General features: G+C 42.5%; 1 protein-coding gene across 1 annotated transcript in view; it reads left to right on the top strand.

Moving 5' to 3' along the window:
- Positions 1–1,246: 1,246 nt before the first annotated feature.
- The window catches only part of LOC121607730 (copine-8-like), a 60,776-nt gene continuing 42,304 nt past the window's right edge, over positions 1,247–19,718 (top strand). The window contains exons 1-2 of the mRNA XM_041938672.1: positions 1,247–1,329; positions 14,569–14,609. Coding sequence (XP_041794606.1) covers positions 1,247–1,329; positions 14,569–14,609 — 124 coding nt within the window. The remainder of the gene's footprint in view (positions 1,330–14,568; positions 14,610–19,718) is intronic.

Below are 19,718 nucleotides of genomic sequence, written 5' to 3' on the forward strand. Positions count from 1 at the left end.
ACATTGTGTTAAGTGCTAATTAGCCAATGTTAGCATGGTAAGACAGTAGCCTAAATATTAGTTACACCTGCTAAATAAAAGCATTTCATTACACTGCAATTTCCCATCTTGGGATAAATAAAGTATATCCATCTATCTTTTTATCTTTCATATTAGCCTTGTCATCTTGTTCGCATGACAACATTAGCATTTAGCTAAAGGTCTGTGCCTAGCTCCAGTTTGTGCCTCTCATGTAGCTAACAATTATTAGCATACATTCCGGTCACAGAGGTAATTATCAGTTTATCAATTAATCTGCATTGTTTGAAAACCCAGGAGGTCATTGTTCTGAAGGTATTTTCAGAAAAATATTCCATCAACTGAATGCTAAAAAAGATTTTTAACCCATTCACCAAGTCGCCTTGGTTTCAAAACAAAGATGGCTGCCTGAAAACATCTCAACTGCTTTTTTTAAGTCTTGTAGTTTAAGACCTTTTTTCAAGGGATAAAAAGAGTCTTACAGGATTTGGAAATACTTTCAGAACAGCAGTAAGTTTTCACAACCTTCTGGATTTTTCAAACAAGGCCTGTTAATTATCTCTTATTGAAACTGTAAGTCTTTGACAACAAATGCTAACGTTCACAGTAAACGTTAGCTACAGCCGCTAGCATGTCATGTCATGTGTAGCATTGAAGCTAGCTGGTTTTCTGCCTTTTTCAGTTGGTTTTTACTTTAAATTCCACAGCTGAACCCTAAAATAAACCACGCTTGACCATTTTAACCACTTATTCACCCAAAATTAGATCATCGCCAAAATCCAAACCTTGGAACTGAGCTAAACCGTCTGATATTAAAGCAATTTCTAAAGAGAGAGTAGAAATTATGTTTTTTATCGTTGTGAAGCTATTTGGCCCTTAGAAGTGGATGATTACTGTACACTCCCACTGTGTACCCCCTTGTGTGTGTGTGTGTGTGTGTGTGTGTGTGTGTGTGTGTGTGTGTCTTCCCTCCCCTTCACACGGTCCTCTCTCCTCCGGAGCACCGAGGCGCACAGAGACGCGACTCCGGCGCGCAGCAGCTCCGCGTCCGCGTTTCTCTCTCCGGTGCTTCACGCTTCCAGAAGCTAAACAGCTCGTTGTCTTCACGTTGCTTCCTGTTTGTTTTACCCTTTCTTTTTTTAAAACAAAAACCTTCTCTCGGTCTCTCTCATGCCGCCGATAAGGCGCTGGATTCGGGGCGATTCGTGATCGACCAAGCCGCAGCTCGATGAATATGGCGTGTATCGGGGACGCGGACCCTTTCACCGCTGCCATACCTGCCACCAAAGTTGAACTCACGGTTTCTTGCAGGTGAGTACCGACTGCTGCTGGTTTCCCACACAGTCTGTTGCTGCCACAAACACAAAGGACATGTTGATCTGTCTGAAAATGTTCACCAGACTGATATTTGAGTTACTGTCGGTTACTCTGCGTTACTACGATGGATGATGTAGTGGGGATTAAACGCACCAGAAAGTCTGCTCACGCTCGGTTTTATTGCCAAAATAAAGCTTTTTTCTGTTGATTTTAGCTTAAAATGAATCTTTTTTTTAGGGTTTAGCTTTGTCTTTGTAGTGGAAGTTGACTGATAACCCAGGCTCTTAAATGGGGAGTTGGAGGGAAATGCAGCTTTTTGTGCGTCTGCTGGCAGCAGTTTGCCTTTGGATGATCGCCGGATGGAGGTCAGAGTTGGCATGTCTTGTCACATCCCTGATACAGCTGCCACATGCAGAGCTGTGGGAATTTCTTGTTTTTTTATCACAGCAAATGGCCACTTTTAGTGCCTGCTAATAATGTAGTCTCATAGCCCACAAATTCAGCTTTCTCTCTCAGGATGTTGTGCGTGCAGACGGCACGAAGCACGCATGGACAGTGTGGTTGGTTCAGATTGTGGCAGTTTTACTACTGAAGCACCATCCTCCTCCTGTCTTGCTGTAGCACTAATAGCAGAGGGGTATACTGGATGGAGATAGAAAGTAAGGGGTTGGGAGCGAGGGAGGGAGTAATTACTGGATGCTGCAAGTGGCAGATGAGATTCACGTACAGTAGTCATCCCTAATCACAGTTTATTTATTTAATTTAATATATTTGATATATTTAGTCATCCTAATCTCTGTGGATACATCAGTCACTGTTGGTTTTCTCTATCTGTCTGTCTATCTATAATGGAGATCAGTTGATTAATTCATTAGTCCATCCACAGAAAATGAATCCACCGCTATTTTGATGATTGATTTATTGTTTTACTTAATAATCTCTGGTTGCAGCGTCTCAAATGTGAGGATTTGCTGCTTGTTTCTGTTTTATTTGACAGTAAACTAAATATATTTGGGTTGTGGACCAATGGATGGACAAAAAGGGACATACAAAGTCACCTTAGACTGTAAGAAACTGTAGTCCACCTTTTTTTTCTGTTTTTTGACATTTAAATGACTCGTTAATCAATTAAAAACATAATAACTGGAAGATTAATCTATCTATCTATCTATCTATCTATCTATCTATCTATCTATCTATCTCTTTTATGCATGCATAATAATATGCAGACAGGTGACAAATTAAGGAAAAAAAAAAATAGCATAAAGTGTCTTTGTGGTGTTGATCCACCACATGCTTCCAGAACAGCCTCAGTGTGGAGCTGCAACTACTTTCAGCATCATAGAGTTGATTAATTATTGAGTAATTATCACAGAAAAGTACCAAATATTCTCTTGGGCTTCTTTGGCTTGATTTGGACATTCGTTCTTCACCTGCAAACTCTCACCACAAGGTGCGTATCACAGCTGTTCTGCAGCTTTCAGGCATATCACATGATCTTCATCAGCTGATGGAGTTAACCCAGTCATTTTGGACAAAACAATCAATTTGAATACATCCAAATGCCCAATTTATAGACCAGACAAGTAGGAAAATAACCAGCGGGTTAATGGATAAGAAAAAGTCGGTTGCAGCTCTATGTCAAACCATTTACTGACCTCTTCTGTCCTGCATAAGGAAGCATCTTTTTACTCATTTAGTCAGACTGTTTCTTATTGGTGTAGTATCAGTATAGTATTGGAAACTATTATCTGGGATTTGGATACGCTCCTATTGTACTATAGCTGAGAGTATGTCTTTTCTGGTAAATGCTGCATCACAGTGCATCCACTGGTGTCCTGAAAAAAGTCTCAAAATCCAAGGTAACTCCTTTAAATTGTCAAAGATATTTAGTTTGGTTATGAAACAGAGAAAACTGTCGCATATAAAAACTTTGAACCAGCAGATTTTGGGGCATTTTGCCTTGAAAAATGACTCAAACTATTAATTGATTTTCTAGATAGTTGCAGCTCTCTGCTGACTAATCTGTTTATTGTTTCATCTGTAAGAGCACCAGTCACCCTGAACTATCATCGGTAGTATAATGATTGTATAACATCTTTATAAAAATGTTGAGGTATTTGGCCTATTCAGGAATATTGTGATACTCGATTACTCACTGTCACGCAGCTCTGTAGGTTTATCCCGCTGCTGCTGTTGCTGTTTCATGTCGGTCTCAGGTAATAGGCGGATAATGGCTCGACAGAAGAATTCAGCCTGTTAATGACCTTAATGATTGTGAGATCAGAGTCCGTGAAGATGTTTCTTCCAAAAAGAGGAAGCCACTATCTGGACAAAATAATTGTTCTTTTTGAAATGATGACATCATGAAAGAAAAGCTCTTCAGTTCACAGTTATGAGTCATCTGAGCTTTCTTACAAATGCTGTTTTTATACATGCAAACATGATGCATAAGCCCTGGTTCATGAATAGGAGCACGTACTTAAAGAAAATGGATGGATGGGCAGCGTGGTGACGAACTGCACTGACATTTCTTTAATGGTTGTAGAGGAGTTTTGAGTCATTCGACCATTAAGTTATGTTTTTTTCCTCTCAGTGTCTCGTCAGCTGCCAGGAGGAGGACTGGACATGTTACAGCTCTTTGGCACATACTGTAAATCACCTCTCATCAAAGAGAGGAGTGAAGCAGCTCTTGCTATGCAAAGTTATGGAGAAGCAATGAATTTGCTTGTTGGATCCTTGAAAATGAGTATTGGAGTATACAATCAACAACTTGTGTAGTGTCTAGCTGCAGGGTCACGGGGACGTTATGTGTCCTGTTGAGTTCATTCAGTGTTCATTTTAGCGGCAGATAGCAGCACATCATGTGAAAACTGCAGATCTTTTTATCAGTAAGGGAAGCTGAGAAAAATAAATTCTTGAGAGAAAGCTTTTAAATGTATTATTTCTTTATTGTTATTATTTATCGATTGATCTGCTGATTATTTTCTTCATTCATTGATGAATTATTTGTTCAATGAAACATCAGAAAACACAAAAAAATCATGATACCTTACAGCCTGTCCAAAACTCATTTTTACTGAATTCACGATAATGTTGAACCAAGAAAATCAGCAAATTCTCACATTCTGCCTGGTGGAACTGTAAGATCTTTGCCATTTTTTAATTAATCGATTATTCATCTAACTGTTGTGGCTTAAACATGTATGGCTTTAAAGCTCCATTGCTAGCAGTTAGTTTAATTATTTTTATACATAGGACAACTGTTTTACACTGTTTTTTTGTTTTTTTTTGCCGAGCCAATGGCAGAGTCGACACCCTCAGCCGCCTCACCAACACAAAATTTACCAGCCGTGAGCTGGTGGGCGGTGTGATTTTCCCACTTTAGTGTGTATGCGTGCTGGCAAAGCTACTGAGGCATTCAGTCTAGATAGATCCCATCCTTCAGTGAAAGCCCTCCTTCACTCAATAAATCCAAGCCGTCGCCGCGCTCGTCACGTGTGTAGTCAAGCAGAAGAACTGACAGATTGATTAACTCAAGTCCAATATTGTGCATCAGTGAGAAGAAAATCCCTCAGTCTGCTGCTACAGTGCATAGCTGTTTGGCTGATGAGTGCCTATCACTCCTGATCACACGGCCTTGATGACACACGCACGCAGATGGACTTCAGTTATGTGCAGGGACACTAAGCGGCGAGCCAGGCAGGCCTTTAGAGCTGCAGGATCAAACGGGTCCCGCGGTTGGCCCGTCCTCCGAGAATGTTTGTGCACAAAGACGTCGGCGTTCCCGTCAGTGTGGCTGTCTTCTGATCTGAGTGGTCCACAGCGGTGAGATAGCCGTGACCTTTTGGCACAAAAGGTAGGAAGTGTATCCCGTCGAAGAATTGACGTGTTTTGATGTGGCTGTATTGAAGCTGGACGCTGACCTGCTGAGAGGCTGGTCGATGTGTCACAGCCGATGCTGCACTTTCCACGAGGAAGGTGAAGAAAGAGACAGAGAGACTTGTTGGAGCGGAGAGGGAATCCTGTGTGCATGCTTCTTATGTTTCAGTACTGTACACAAACAGCAACAGCCAGCATCACTGCAACATGAAGCAGGTTCAGCAGGCACAGACATACAAACAAAATAAGGATGCATTTAAATAGCCTTCAGTGTTTGAATGCTAAAAAAGACTTGAAGCAAGGCTGCAACTAACAATTATTTTATTGTCCATTAATGCTTTGATTATTTTTTAGACTTAATTGTTCATAAAATGTCAAAAATGCCAATTGCAAGTTCACAAAGCTCAAGGTTTACAGAGCACTGGGAAAAACTCCTTTTGTCCGACCTACAGTCTGAAATGCAACTAATCTTAAATTCACAATGATTTAAAAACAGTCTGAAAACCAATTTTTAGAAGCCGGTCCAAGCAAATGTTTGGCAATTTTTCTTTGAGAAATGACTTTAACGATTGTCAATCAAAAATGTTGTTAATTAAGTAAAAAACAGCAGCAGTGCATCTCACTGCCAGCACTGGTTTGACCCCGGGACCCTGAGATATGAGAGCAGCCACACACACTGCACCACTGTGTCATCTCTCTGCAGACATGATCAAACACCCGTTATTTCTCTGTATTTTCAGAATTAACAGAATTAGAGCTGCCACCTGTGAGCGTTTGATCAACAGCACAAATATAATGTGGTGAAACTCAGGCCATCTTCTGGTCTGTTTGCGTCCCTTTTGTTTCAGCATCGGGTTTGTTCTGCTGTGAAGGACGTACAGCCCGAACGTACATCATTTTAAATGTGGAGAATTTGGCTTCAAGTTTCCCATTATTGATTTTCTGCATCGAGACATAATCTTGCAAGAATCGTGATGCATCTGAGAATGATTTTTTGTTTTTTTAATGGTGCCAGTTTGCTAAAATGCAAACAAATACAGGCTAAAAAACAGGGTTGTAGCCCGCAGCTGACTAACCATCTTTAAGGCAGCATTATACTTCCTGTTTACAGATTATGGGAAGAGTAGACAAATAGATTAAAAAAATGTTTTTGCTGATGCATGTCAGTTTGTGTGGTACCTTCAACAGTTTGGTGAATATAGTGAAGTAATTGTCGGAGTGCTGTATCAGAAGACAGGGTTTCATAATAATAAGATTTATGTAACAGATAACAGTACAGTATAATACTGAACAACTTACTCCCTTATTATTAGACATTGAAGTTATTTGTATGTTGTTGGCCCCCCGTATTCTGCCATTGGTGAGATCCATTAGTGCATTTTAGACAAGAGGAAACAAGCAGCATCGTCGTAGTCCAGAGAACATGAGACTAAGATGATTTAAAGAAACAGTCTTGTCATGAGGGAGAGTAAATCAGAGCAGTGTGGCTTCGTGCACTGTTGTAATTAAGTGCAAAAAGTACACAGTGCTTATGTCATTTATCACTTTTCCTATTGATTTATTGTTGTCTGTGTTTCTTTTTTCTTCTCTATTGTTTCATGCAGTTCGGCTAGATTCCATTTTTCTTATTAATTACCAGGTAGATCTGTTGACTACTAACTAAAAATGAAGGTACAACTTCATGTTAAAAAACAACAAGATGAAATGGAATCGTGCCTGTTTCCCTCTGCGTCTCCTTCCCGGCGCTGCTTCACCTTGTCACTTTGCTACCGAAAGTCTATTGGTTGGTTTGACAAATCCTCCATCATTTTGGTGGAACAGAGCATAAACCAACAGATTAAGAGCATGAAACCAACAGATCATGCGGCGAGTCCAAACCACAGGAGGCCCAGTGGGGGTCATGCTGAGCGGCGGCATTAATGAGTTTTCGAAGGACTCATTTGGCCTAATTAAGGCACCAGCCAGCCACCGTAGCTTCACCTGGTTACCTCTGAGAGCCGGCATGGGTCCAGCACATTACTGACCACCTCACCTCCTGCCCCCTTCTGCTCCTCCTCTTTCATCTTTTGCATAGCCACTTTCCTCCATCCCCGTGATTGCTGTGGACAGATCTGAAGCCGTTCTGTTGATTAGTCGTGTTTGATGCCTTTCTGCTGAGCACGGTATGTGATTTTAATGGGGTTGGTGGGCTTTGAGCTAAAAATATTCCAGTAATTTTAGACTTTCTGAGCAAGCTGTAAACACATCACAGTATAAGATACAGCTTCATAGTTAATGTACAGTATGTTTCTGTGTTGTCTGTATGAGGGGGTGTGTGGTTACCGTGGTTGCAGTTCCTTTCTTTTTTTATAAAATGAGAAATGCTGATCTGGTTGATCAAGGTACAAAATACATTCATGTTCACAGTAGCTGGTCAGCTGATGATACTTTCACTGCAGAAGAATACTGGGTGGAACAACTTTGCAGATGTGAGCCTGGATGGTCTGTCTTGGCTGAGCTGAAAGATGCAATACATGTACAGTTTTAGCCTCTTCCATCTGTTGGCAGATCTATTATTAAAAAATGTTGGCTGATGCTGGAATACATTAGTTTATTTAAAATCCCAGTCAGTTTCCTAAGATTTCCAAAGTACATGATGCTGAGTTACATTCAGGTGTGTGTAAAATGATGAAAGTAACATCTAATCATAGTTCTGCAGCCTGAATATGCCACTCAATGAAAGCCTGGTATGAGTTTGTTCAAAGTTATAGAAGGTACAAAAATCTGTGTTACTGTCAAACAGTCTGGGGGAAAAAGATTTATGGAAGCTCCCTGAGGGACCTTTAGGGAAATGTTGGTAATGTTATGGTTTGACTGTGACAAGGAACATATTCACAGGTGAATATATGTAGGGTATGCCTTGTCACCTCCAGAAGACGTGTACTTATTAAAATTTATCTGTTAAACCTAACGTAGCCACATTTTAGATGTCTACAATGGCACTATGTTTGATTAGTATGTCTTAAAACCAGTTCCTGAGTGCTGCTGGTGTTGGAACCTGCCAAGTAATAAGTCTCTGATTAGACTTCTAAAATAAAAGCTACCTGCCTGATGAACCAAGATGAAGGATGAACCAACACAGGTATTTTTAAATTAAATTACAGTGTAATTAAGGCGGTAAATCATGAAATCGTGACCCGTGTAAACACCACGTTCTATATTACTCAGGTATTTATTTTGTTGGAATAGTTCCAAACATCATCATTCCAGTGTGGTAATTTTAATCAACAAACAGTTCCTGAATTAAGTTTTCGGATAATTTAATAAAGTCACAATCAGTATCAATAACTCAATAAAAAATTACACGTACTGTGATCGAGGCTTTTATACGTGCTGCGGCTTGTAGTGTAACTGCCGGAGTCAGAGCTTAGGAGGGTTGAAGATGCAGCGATCCAGAGGTATTTAGATGACTGATGACTTCAGAGACACTAACAAGAATTTAAGTAGAAATGGAGCTTTAGAAAGCTGGATTCGTAATCTTAAATGTTGGTGGTCATAACGGAGGAGGGAGGTTGATGCAGCGTTAAATGTTGTGCATTAAGAGTTTTGCTCCCCCCATGTTGCACCAGTCTGTTGTTCCAGAGTCGCTCCGGCAGTCATTGATCTACAGTAATTCTGTTGTCACATGTACATGGACTGCTGATGTCTGTCTGTCTGTCAGTGAAATAGGATTCCTTTAGTTCATTACGCACATCACTTTCCCCCTGAGCACACACACAAATACACACTGAGGATCTGAGAAAATCGTTGAGAGCTAAGAGAGTGTCTCAGGTGCCTCAAAGGTGGATTGATCAGAGCAGCTCAATTTACCTTATTGATCTGGTGTTACCTTCCCAGCAGGACGAGCTTGTGCTGTTCATTACCGTGCCTTCGTCGAGATGACCTCTTTGTTAGCTTGTTTATGGCTCCACACACTGCTTCTGCACTTACAGTAAGCAAACTTGCACATTGGCTGGAGGGGTAATTGTCTAGGTAGGGGACTTCGGTGAGGTTACGTGATGGGGGTGACTGCCCACGCTGCAATCTCTCCGAAGCAAGAGGGCGAGGAGGTTTTCCCGCTGAGAAGGTTTCTTTGCTTTTTGTGCTCCTATGGAGTCCACTGAATGGAGGCTGGCTCAAACACTGATGGGGTTAATGCTTCCAATCCCACTGGAGCCACCCAGGCTAAAAATGTTGGCACTCACATCTTGCTCATAGCATGTGTTAGGTCAGCTGGAGGAAGCTCAATGGCTGCAAATTGTTGTGGAAACTGTTCAGGTTTAATAAACTGTATACTCATCCACTGAAATAAAGAACAAAAGCTTAACTCTTCTATTTAGCATTAATAATTTGGTGGATGTTCTCAGTTCATTATGCCACAGAACTGTATTATTGTTGTTTAAATGTACTAAAACAGTATGAGTTGCCTATTTACACACCCAGGAGACTTGGAGAAACGCTAATATTCAGTTTCAGTTGAGTTTGTGTCCACCTGATGAATGAAAGCCCAACGATCACTCTCCTTTTGGCTCTGCTTTGGTCTCCACCTTCACTGTGTTCACCAGCTGACTTTGTCTGCTGTTTGGCATTGGCCAGGTATGTACAGTCGTTTCTAGCTTTCTCAGTGCTGCTGGGACAGATGCCACGCACAACGCTGTCCTTTCCTTGCTTTCCACGAGATTTAACAACTTGGGGCAGCCGTGGCCTAGAGGTTGGAGAAGCGGCTTGTGACCGGAGGGTCGCAAGCCGGTACCTTTTGTACCGGCTTGTGACCGGAGGGTCGCCGGTTCGATTCCAAGTTTCTCTTAATAATAAGTTTCTATTAATTAATATTTTAATTAATAAAGTGAATAAAAAGTGAATAAAAATAAATTAAAAAATAAATTGTCACAGCTGGCCTCATGTGACAGTGTTAACAACTGTTTCTCACACAGCCAATCACACCCAACGACCACACAGGGGTTGAATACCTGGGACCCCACCAGCCAGTTAGAACCGAAGAATCCCCTTAAAGGAGAGGTGAAACATTGTCGAGTTTCTACAACCAAGTCCAGTTGCACTTGATTCAGGCGTCTTTGGATAACCATGACCTGGATGACTGAGAATCACAAACTACATTTACTTTCATTACAGGAAGCCTATTTGGAAGTCATGTTGCTTTGTTCAGGAATTTGAATGTGTTTCCCATCTTGGCTTTAACCGATCTCTGTTAATTTCTGCACAGTATGAAGTTATGTTCCAAAAGTATGCTAATTCATTTTCATATTTCAGTATTGAATATACTGAGGCTGGGGGCTGAATGAAGACTGTGAGGTGGGACGCACACAAAGACACCAAGTGGATCTTTGACCTTCGATCGTTTTTGTTACAACCATTTTCATGTTGGATGGATATGAATGGAAGCGACACAATGCGGGAAAAATACATTTAAATATTAGGGATAGCTTTCAAATTTCTGAATAGTCATTAAATTTTAAGAAAATCAAATAGTTTATGCGACTATTTTAGAAAAAAGTTTCCCCTTATTAATCTGTGTGGGTGTGATGTAGTTCACCTGGTGTTGTAGGAAGTGTGTGTGTGAAGAGCACCTGCATCGCCGCCGCTGTAAAGTACTGTCTTGAGAACATTCGATACTCAAACTAGTGAACGGAAGAAGAATTATCATTTTGAAAAGTCATTAAAAATTCACAGACATGCAGTTGGGGGGGGTGGGGAGTTATTGGTGTGACTGGACTGTCCTGTCAGTGCTGGATTTGAACCAGCCACCCTCCAGTTCCCGAGCCGTCCCCACAGACCCATTTTAAGACAACATGGAAAACACCTCTGGATTATGCAACGTGTTTGACAGTTAGGGGTTAAGGTGGGTGGATGTTCACGATCTTTGCTTTGAATGCACCACCTTCCCTTTTTCTTATATCTGCTTTAGAGGCTCGTCTACAGTCACGCTCCTGAAATCCTACTTGATCCTTTTTGTGTGTCTTGTTGCAAACCTCCAAAGGCAATGCAATGTTCCCTTCTTTTTTTTCCAAGAATACATCTTGTTTCGTCTCAATTGCTCCTGCAGATGGAAGTCCTCCGCCCCCCCTTCCTCACATACAGGTATTTAAAGCTCCAGCTGCCATGTTTAGGTGGCTGTGATGTAACTGGTGGGATTTCAAATGTAATTCTGGTGTCGAGGAGGGACCGCTCTCGTAAATGTTTGATGAATGACGAGGCACTCTGCTCGGACCGCCCAGACGTTTCCCGGGCTGCCCGCGGTGGAAAGGGCTTTTTAAAGAGTCGCCCGTCTCTATCGGGGCCAGGTGGAAGCCCCGGGGTGCACATGAATCAGAGGGAAGTTACCATATCCGTGGAAGTGTGTGGAGTCCTGCCAGCGCTCACACACATACAGTGTCCTGCCTTTCATACGCTCTTCTGTCCTCTGCTGGATCTCGTTCCCAGCCTCCACTCACACTCCTCTGGGAGCCAACAGAGTACAGTATTGCTTTTTGCTGGACATTTATGCCATTTGGCAGGTGAAGTCAGCCACTTCTCACTCCTACACGATCTCTCAGACTTTCCGCCAGTCATAAACACAGCCCTGATATGACAAGGCCGGATTCCATCGCTTATTATCATTTATTTAAGGCCTCAAAGCCGGGGAAAGGCCGGTAGGCGTGCCCTGACAGCGAGGCAGCAGAGCGTGGCGTTTTACCATCTGGGCCACACTGGGATCAGCACAACACGAGTGCCTGATCTAGATACATCACTAGCCATCAACGGCTCTGAGACACTCGCTGCTTGTCATACAGGACAGCGCGGGCGACAGAGCGCTCGCCCCGCAGCTAGCATGATAGCAGGAGCCTCCCTCCCCACTCTCGTCTCTCGCTTTCTCTGTCAGCTGAGCACAATATGGACAAAGTCATGCTGCTGCCATTTGTGCGTCTTAAAGTCAAGCTGTCCACAAAATCTTCCTTTAAGATTCAAAATCGCATCCTGTGGGCTTGGAAAGTGTCCGTAAAAGGTTTGTTGTGGCTCTCACTGCATTCCCACCTTGAACAGGCTGTGTGGAACGGGCTTTTGGATCCATATCCATAGAATCAGACCTCACCTGCAGCATGATGAACTTCTTCGATAACCATCTGCACATGCAATTTGACCCACACACTCATCTATTCACCAGAATATGGCTAAATTCACAACTTCTGTCATCACATTCCTCCAAAAACAACATTTTTACCCATTTCAGTCAACTTCGTCAAGGTGGCTGAGGACGATCTGTATCCTGTTAAAATGTTAGAGACACTTGAGAATATCCTCACCAGAAAAATGCCCTTTTTTTCAATGTGTGTGTTCGCTTTACGAGGACCTCTTGTGGCCATGTACAGTATGACTGTTGTTGGAAGGTGAACCCCGGGCTGTCGTTGTGTCTCTTATGAATCATTCCTGTAACAGTCGTTTCTAACAGTCACTTTGGAAGATAATGACAAACATCATAGTTTGTTGTTTAGTTTGGAGGTCTTGTTGTAAAATGTTCCAGCTGTAAACTTTACACTTAGTCCTGATGGCGACTGAATCCTGCTTTGTGCTGACATACTGAGGAAATGTTAACATACCTTGCAAGTTCAATGCTGATGTTAACTGACAATATATTTAGTTTGTTTTCTGCCAAAATAGGCAATCTTGCAGTGAAAATCCTACTTTTTAATGGTTGTGTTTAGGGACTGATAGCATTCGGTTGAAGTTAGGGTAAGATCTGTTTTAATAAAGAAAAAGTCTGCACTGACTGGAGACATGAGCTTTTTTTTAACTTAACCACAGCCTGGAAGCGACCTGGATTCTGGTGTCACAGTCCTGGTCTTTGTATGGCCAACATCCACCCTGACCACCTCCATGCAACTCCACTCAAAGAAGCATTGTCTCGCAACATAATCCAGTCAGCGGTTATATTTGTCAGCACAGCGTAATTGTTAATGCAAGTTAATTGTATATGAATGTCCTTTCTGGGAGAAAGGGTTGTACTGTATGTGCAGATGTACCCTCTTTGTATGTGTCTTTGTATATATTGTATAGTCCTCACACAAACATCATTATCATTGCCTTTTTATGGATGTCTGTGTGAACCAGGGCAGCTTCTGGGAGAAATGTCCTGAGGAAATGTACGTGATCCATTTGCATCATGGGTAGTGTAGTTGCCTGGATTTTTGAAGAAGCATAAGGGAATATCTGGTTCAGTTACATCAATGAGGACATGTTTTATTTTCTAATTGTCTTTGGCAAGTCCCCTGACTTCAGGAATATTCTATTGGTGAAGAACTACTTTACTTACAAGCCCCTGCATGCTAGCTTTGACATAACATAATAAAATTGAAGGAATTAAAGTTTTCAGGTATTTTCTCGTTGTGTCCTCTGGATCAGTCTTCTGATTTAAACTGTCATTTAATAGAGTACAGTTATAATGTTTATGCCTGTATTACCTTTTTTAAAATACTTGCAGCAGCTCCACAACAGCAGATTTTGGGGTGATGTGTCCCTGCTGCTGGCCAATGCACTCATATCATTTAGTCTTTCTGGGTTAGCTCTATGAAAGCTTTATGGGGTTTTAATGTAGGATTTGGCAGGAGTACAAAGCTGAGTGAGTGAGTGAGTGAGTGAAGGGTTCACTTCAGCCCCTTTGGGTGTTGTCAGCCGTGTCCCTGTCCTCCTTGCCACCTCCTCCTGAGACCCGGACACTGTAAGCAAATGACACACAGTTAAAACCACTGAGCTCCACCGCTGACGTAACAGCCGGGTTTCCCTTCTCTGAGCCGGAGCTGCTCCGCCGTTTCTTTCTTGTCGGGTCTCCGGCAGCTGCGACTTGTCGCCTTTGTGTGCATATTTAATTCCTTCGGAGCTGTTTAACCGTGGAGTACCTCAGTGGTGCCGAGCATCTGCTCTGTGATGGGACTCTTTGGTGCATTTATCCCTCCCCCTGCAAAGAGCAAAGACTGGAGTGTCATGTAAATTTGATGGCAGCCTCCGCTGTTGTTGCTGGCACCCAGGGAGCGCAAAAAAGTGAAAAATAGGTCCTCTCTTCTGCTGTTTTTCTGTACGTTTGAAATATAAATGGGCTCCACTTTAAGCTCGATTTTATAGTCTGTTTAATGTTGCTGCCTCAATGACTTGATGAAATGGCTTTTGTTAATCAAGTCAGTGGATGATTATGGTTAAACAAGTTGTCGGGGTTAGTGAGGGAGCTAATTAGGCAAGGTTTAGTGTTGTAATAACTTTCTAGTTCCACTTTCTTTGTTGAAGTGGGAGAGCTGTGCAATTAATTTTCATGTCAATGTGTCTCTTTGTTTTCTTGTTTTTCAGAAACCTGCTGGACAGAGACACGTTCTCCAAGTCTGATCCAAGTAAGCTGTTCTCCCATCAAACACGCACGCACACACGCACGCGCGCACACACACACACACACAGTCACGTGCGCATTAAATTCTGCAGACAAACAGAAAAATCCACAGACAAACATCCACCACATGCAGGCTGATTGGAGCTGTATAAACACAGGCCTGCATGCACTGCTCATGGACAAACACACACACACACACGCACACACACACACACACACACACACGCTGTGCCTCGCCTGTGTGAATCACTAGACATTTGCATATGTCAGGGGTCGTATTCGTCACCGTCCTCTGCTCCCAATGTGAGTGAGGGGAACCAGATCATCCTCACACACAAACCAGCCAGTTCCCTCCTGCAGATTAAAGGACACACACACACACACACACACACACACTCTCTCCCTTGACAGCAGGGGTTCAATTTGGCAACTGGTCCAGTGGTTTTTAAAGGTCCAGCCTGGCATCCAGCAGCAGTTTGCCTTGACAGAGAAATGCGTTGGATTGAAGATGTTTTCTCCTTGTAAAGGTGCAAACTGAGTTCTCATTTCAGAGAACGGTTTTGCGTTTCGCTGACATGTCAGCACTAAGGCTGGGTATCAAAACCCAATTCTTTTTTGATACAGGCTGAAATGCATCCGTCGCACCGCAGATTGAAAGTTGCCAAACACTAAAACCTGGAATTGGTCAGTGAGCTTGAGCCGAGCACCTCCTTCTCGCCCATCTACAGCATGCAAGTCATGAAAGATGGCAAGCGATGATTGGTTGATGATTGGTATGGTTGCTAGTGTCCAACTCAAAATCTGACCTTGGTGTTATTTTATGTGTAATTCCTGATTTAAATGAGACCATTTTTTTTTTAATCTGGGCAAAGCACAGCTGCTTTTTATGGTTTAAATTCCCCAAATTAGATCGATAGATACTTTATTCATCTCCAAGGAGAAAATTAGCAAACATTGAAAAAGGCATTATTCAGTTATTAGTGCCAGGACTGTGGTATCTCATCAGCACGACTGTTGAAAATGAATCCCAGCCTGGCTCGATGCTGGGAACAGGGCCTCTCATACTCACGTCCACATGCACACGTGCACAGACGAGCTTGAAGCTTGTAAAGTCGTTCCTTGCTGTTTTCATCTGTCGTGCGTGCTTTGTCTTCTGTAACAGACTGTGACAGTCCTGTCTGTTAAAAGCTCTCTCTCTAAAAATAAACATGATGGGAGGAAAGTAGTCAGTCATGATGGAATGATAAAGTTGAAATATATGTTGGGTTTTTTTTTGCCCTCTGTTCATCCAGGGTTTGGCTAGCACGCATTTTTTCAGCATCACCTCGCTTCATTCCCTAAACATTCAGCACTTTGCCACCTGGGTGCTGCGCAGCGAACCCGTCGGCGTTTTTAGCGTCGGTCAGTGTGTGCGAACACATAATTGATGAGCTCCCAGAATCGCGGATTGGACCTTTAAGTGTCAGACGGTGGGAGAGGAGGATGAGCATCCCTGCCCACCCCAACGTTTATGCAAGGAGGCACTTGTGCTGCGTCCATGTCTCTGCTCTGCTGACAGCACTGGCCCCAGTCACACAGCATTAGACCGCCTCAGCAGAGCACACACACACACACACACAAAAAGTGCACACATCCAGGCCTCGGGCAGGCTCATGCACCATATTCATATTAGCTTATAAAGCTGGACAACAATCCAGCGTTTCTGTTTTGTGCATGTTTGTGTGTATTTCAGACGCGGTGCAGGATGTGCTTTGATCAGTGTGCCTCAGCAGAATGGAAAAGCGCGTTTAGCAGACAGGAACATTATCAAAGTACGCGCCATCTCTATCTCCTACATTCAAAACAGAGTTGGTGTTATTTTCAAGCCCCCCCCCCCATCATCTGCCTGATGAGTAGGGAGCGTTGAAAGCGCGGCAGTACGGATGGCGAGGATGCATCGCTATTTGCAGGCGTGTGATTGATGTATCACTTTCCTGCCCGCTGAAAAACGCAGAGACCATGTGTCATCCCATGCCTCATTGCAAGATTAAAGGATGACTGTATGTTCGACCAGCTGAGCCCCGGCTCACGACACACCATCCACAGCGCAACATATACAACATCCAGACTGACACTCTGCCAAAACACGGCAAGTTCGAGCGCTGCGGCCGCCGCACCAGACGCCGGGTAATTAGGGTGTTTGTTCTCGCGTTTGCGCTCAGAAACAGTGTGACATTTTCAACACGGCTGTGATTTGGAAACAAACATCAGTTTACTCCAAAATGTTAGTCATAATGTCGTGCAGCCGGGCTCATCTAAAACAAATGTCAGTTTTTTTTCGGGAAAAAAACAAATTCATCGCCTGGTGATGAATTTCACTCGCAGTCTCAACTGTTAATGAATTCACGATTAAATCAGTCATGTCACTTCATCAGCCGGTGGTAGCTCATACATTAACTTGGGCATAAATTTACAATTAATTAATTTGGTAATTGATGATAATGCATGTACCTCAGTGGAAGGTGTTGCCTTCATAATCAGATGTGACAAGATAGATTAAATGTGAATTCCAGACTTCATCCCTGAAGCTTGTCGGAGTTCAGCTCTTTCATGTTTGTACGCAAACAGCAGCCATGAACAGCATCAAGTCAGAAACAACATTCTGCTTTTTTTGTAAAGGTAATTTATCCATTAATTAGACATGGCCATTGAGTTGAGTTCCTGTGTGAACACAGTAAAGGCTGCTAGAATGCCATTCCAGTGCCAGCTGATTCCCTCATCCATTCTCACCACTGTCCTGACATCAAAACCTCGATATTCCTTCAGACAAACGCGCCAGAATGTAAATATGGAAGGCTGTTCAGTGCTGACACTGCTGCTGTTATGACAGAAATAGTACTGTAGACATGATCTGAGTTAACACACACACACACAGCCTTATGGTTGGACCAGCCACTTACAGGCCACAATATAAATTGGTTGATGATGCTGGAGAGAGGATGACGCCCTTACCTGAAATCCAGTCTGGTCGTTTAAGTTAAAGGGATAGTTTGATATTTGCAGAAATGCACTCACTCACTTTCTTGTTGAGAGTTAGAGGAGAAGATTGATGCCGCTCTTATGTCTTTATAGTAAATATGAAAGTACTGCCAGCAGCCAATTATTGCTTAAGCTTAGCACAGAAGACTGAAAACAGGAGGAAATAGCTCTGGCTCTGTCAACATCTGCCTACCAGCAGCACTAAATCTCACTAATTAGCGATTTATATCTAGTTTAATCCAGACAGTAGAGAAAGTCTAGAAACATAACTGGCTTTGCAGTTTCTTTGGGACTGTTTCTTGGCGAGGCGTCTTTTAACTCAACTCCCTTCCTCCCCCCTGTGTCTGCCTCTAACAGGCTTATAATTGAACAGAAAAAAGACCAGCACAATGCCACTAAAAAGAAGAAGAGGAAGGAGAAGGATGAATTCTTACACACCAGCAGCCATTTATGTACAAGACAGTCTGGGACAAAGTCTTTATTAAAAACACAGGTGTGAGTTCAATTAGATTTGCATATTTGTCAGAGACCATGTACAACCCTGATTCAGACTCAAACTCAGCGTCCCAACGTTTTAGCAATCAGGGTTGCACAAAAAGCGTTAATCTTGAACAAAGGTGGACAATCCTTTAAGCCAGCTCTTTCCAGCGGGGGTCCCTGGTTAGCTGAACACAAACAATAATACATTAAAAACCAACCACAGTCTCGTTAAATGATACTTGGCCAATGATGGACACACGTTGGTTGTTGAAGGAATCAGTCCTCCTAACATCTCACAGAAGTCTGTAACCGCTGAGCCCAACCAGCTCCGCATGGATCCCCATGGCCCCCTTGGGTGCCTACCAGCCAGGCAGACCGTCTTAGTGGTTACTTAGCACTCAACACGAGCTAAGAGGCTCATCTCTGTCGTTTTTTTTTCTTTCTTTTTTAGTGCTTTCATGCGGCCAGATAGGAGACGGATGAGGAGAGATTGCTGTAGTGGCCTTTTAGAGTTGGCGGCCATTGTTGCTCAGGTGGAATGGGTTGGAAACAGGTTGCTGTGCATTCCTCGTGAGGCGTGTTTTAAAGATTATTCCCCAAAGGGTGGAACTCAGATTACAGCAGCAAACAGCGACCACGCAGAACAGTTTGAGGTGTGTTTGTAAAGAGTGAAAAACAGTAAGAGAGGATTATTTAGTGCAGGAGTGCAGTTTGCCATCTCCGCTGCTGTTTACCTGTTTCAGATTTGTCTAAATGGATTGGATTATACTAGGTTGTTGTGTTCCTAATGTCATAGTCATTAATAGCTGGTTTCAGAATAGTAATGAACTAAATCAGATTGCATCATAAATGTTTTAGCTATTCAAAACTTTAGTGATGAGTGAATCTGCAGTGCCATCCAATCAGACGTTATGTAAACAGGAAGTAATTTCCCAAACTGTAACACAACATAAGTCTGAGGGGCCAGTCTATAGACGTACTTAACTTCTAGTCCTTTGTAAATGCATGTTTGACTTCGTGTGTGTATTGGAAATATCCAATAACTATAGTTTAGCCTCTGACGTTAGCATCTCTGAGCAGTTTGTTGGAATTGATTGTAGCTTCTCTGTATGTCACATTCAGCACAGAGATGACATGCTTTGAGATACCAAAGCAGCAGCAAATATAAAGTTTGTGCTTCTTGCTGTAGATTCTCCCTGCACACAGCGTTTGATGGCATCTATTCATGATGCACCTGCATCATTACTTGACAATCTTTTGTTATAATAACCAGAGTTCTTTTATTTCCGAGTGTTATATTAAACTAAGAAATACTCATTTTTCCACACCCTTCACTCTCTCACAAGACATTGAAGATTTGCTTTAAGACAGTATAATTATTGCAGTAATTAAAATACACTATCTATCCCTGCTACCTGTTTGCAAAACAGAGCTTTGTTGTATCTAATTCAGGACTCAGAGGCTCAGGTGCAGACACAAAACTCGGCAGACACAAGAAGGGCAATATATATAGGATTTATTTTCAACACAAAACACTATACAGGTCAGGCATAGGAAAAAACCAAAATACAATCAACTGAAAACCTACACAGTCCTCTAACAGGCTGGTGGATAA

This window comes from Chelmon rostratus, chromosome 6 (assembly GCF_017976325.1).
Source record: "Chelmon rostratus isolate fCheRos1 chromosome 6, fCheRos1.pri, whole genome shotgun sequence".
Classification (NCBI taxonomy): domain Eukaryota; kingdom Metazoa; phylum Chordata; class Actinopteri; order Chaetodontiformes; family Chaetodontidae; genus Chelmon; species Chelmon rostratus.